At 31.3% G+C, this 2,614-nt stretch overlaps 1 protein-coding gene across 1 annotated transcript; it reads left to right on the plus strand.

The window, feature by feature from the left end:
• The first annotated feature begins 304 nt into the window (after positions 1 to 304).
• Positions 305 to 2,602, plus strand: LOC124421229 (piggyBac transposable element-derived protein 2-like). The gene has a single exon (XM_046956093.1). The coding sequence runs from the start codon at positions 357 to 359 to the stop codon at positions 2,340 to 2,342; it is 1,986 nt and encodes a 661-aa protein (XP_046812049.1). The 5' UTR covers positions 305 to 356; the 3' UTR covers positions 2,343 to 2,602.
• Positions 2,603 to 2,614: the final 12 nt, after the last annotated feature.

Consider the following 2,614-nt stretch of genomic DNA (forward strand, 5'->3'; position numbering starts at 1 on the left):
TGCTATATTGAAAAATCGGACAGGATTAAAAATTGATATAAAGAAAAAATATTATCTTGTTTAAAAATATGTCTAGAAGCGTTTATAAATTATAGGGAAAAAATATATTCCAATTCCTTGTCACAGATCCTCATTTAATGGTTGTATCTTCTAAGATACACTGAGCACTCGCCCCCAAACTTGAAATTCGTTTTTATTTGAATTTCCTGCTGCGTTATTTTTTATTTTCATTCATAGATTGTGCTTTGAATAAACTGGTTGACTGTTTTCAAGCATACATTGATTATATTGCAATTTAGTTTCATTATTTTATTATTTCCATTGACTTTATATTATTTTAAGAATATTTTTGAGGTATGTCAGGGTTTAAAAGATTTTGCAAAAAAGGAAAGTTAACGGATGAAGAAGTACGCGAATTGCTATGCAATAGCGATGAATTTCTTTACAATAGCACTGACGAAAGTGACACTGACACCGAAAATGAGAGCAATGATATACAGGGAACGTCTAATATGCAACAAATTTTGCAAAAAGATCAAGACTCTGAATCTGACGAAGATATTGAACTTGAAGAATCTATACATGACTCTTTTGTCAAAATGATGAATGATGATCAGGATATGGATATGAATATATATAACGAACAATCAGAAGAGCTCAATTTAATGCCTTCTACATCCTCTTTACAAACTAGTCCTATAAATGTTTGGTCTACATTTTCTTCTGAATTCAGTGGTGTAAATATAAATCCCAAGTCTTCCGAGTTTGAAAAGGTTTTGTGGAAAAAGGGTAACCTACAATTTAAGAAAGAGCAAGTTAAATTTGGGGGAGATATAAGTCTTCCAGACAATATAAAAGCATTGGACACCCCATACAAAGTTTGGTGTCACTTGTTTCCAAAATCGTTGGAGGAACATATAGTTAACGAGTCTATAAAATATTCAGGAATAGATAACATAAATTTTAGCATATCGGAACTACGTAAATTTATCGGAATTCTTTTTTATATGTCTTATTATAAGCTTCCAAATTCACGAGATTATTGGTCTGAAAAAGAAGACCGTTGCGTTAATATTATAAAAAAACAGATGAATAGGAGGCGCTTCGAAAAAATTCGAGAAATTATACATTTTAATGATAAGGATAAAAAACCTTCTCGAGATGATCCTAATCGAGATAGACTTTATCTGATCAGACCTATTATTGAATCACTCAATAGAAATTTCGGCTCCGTTCCAAAATTGAGCAGGTTATGTGTGGACGAGCAAATGTGCTCTTCGAAAATTGGTAATTATATGAAGCAATATATGCCTAATAAACCGAAAAAGTGGGGCTTTAAATTTTATGTTATGTGCGATACAATGGGATATGCATACAAATTTGAAATATATAATGGATCAAATGAAATTTGTGCTGAAGGAGAACCGGATCTTCAACCTTCTGCGAATATAGTTGTGCGCCTACTTCGTGAAGTACCCAGATTTAAAAATTATGTAGTGTACTTTGACAATTTTTATACAACAATACCGTTGTTAGTGTATTTGCGTTCACAAGGTATACTTTCTGTAGGTACAATTCGCCGAAACCGAATCAAAAATTGTAAGCTCCCCAATGAGAAAGTCATGATGAAATATGAACGAGGAACGAGTCAGGAATTTGTTTGTACTATTTATGGTATGGACATAACATCATTGTCATGGAAAGACAACAGAATTGTTAACCTGGTTTCAACTTACGTTGGGGAAAAACCTATATTGGATAGTAAAAATCCAGATAAGGAACCTGTAACAGTAAAAAGATATGATAAAAAAGACAAAACAAAAAAAAATATTCCGTGTCCACAAATTATAAAGGATTATAACTGTCATATGGGAGGCGTTGACTTAATGGACAGCTCAATGAGCCGTCACAAAATCGTGATGAAAAGCAGAAAGTGGACCAATAGAATATTTTATCATCTTCTTGATATGACTTGCGTAAACGCTTGGATACTACACAGGCGGATAAATAAAGACGATAAAAGACAGGAAATGAGACTTATAGATTTTAAATTGGAAGTAGCTGACGCTTTGTTTAGTTGCAACACAAAATCTACTTCCCAGCGTGGACGACCTACTCTTGAAAGCCAGCTTGAGGCAAAACGTCGAAAGCCAAATTCTCAAAAAGGACCTCCTAAGGACACCAGACTGGATATGATGGACCACTGGAGTACGATGGAGAAAAAAGGAAGATGCAAACTACCAAATTGCTCAGGACAAACAAAAATTTTTTGTACTAAATGTAAGGTAAATTTATGTTTAACTTCAGAAAAAAATTGTTTCTATAAATACCATCATAATTAGATGTATATATATTTCTTTTTTATGTGCTGAATTGTAAAATTTTTTATTTTTATCCTCTATTTTTAATGTATGTATGAATTATTAAAATGTTATATTATTTTTTTTAACTTTACCTAAATAAAAATATTAAATACAATAAAATTTGTTTCATTTATATACGATTTTATATATACTTTTCTTTGAAAACTATAATAGGGAGAGTGCTCAGTGTATCTTCTAAGATACAACCAGTTTTTTTAAAAAATACCACTTAAAAAATTAAAAAAAAAAAA

Source organism: Lucilia cuprina, unplaced genomic scaffold (genome assembly GCF_022045245.1).
Source record: "Lucilia cuprina isolate Lc7/37 unplaced genomic scaffold, ASM2204524v1 Scaffold_6714, whole genome shotgun sequence".
In the NCBI taxonomy this organism is placed as follows: domain Eukaryota; kingdom Metazoa; phylum Arthropoda; class Insecta; order Diptera; family Calliphoridae; genus Lucilia; species Lucilia cuprina.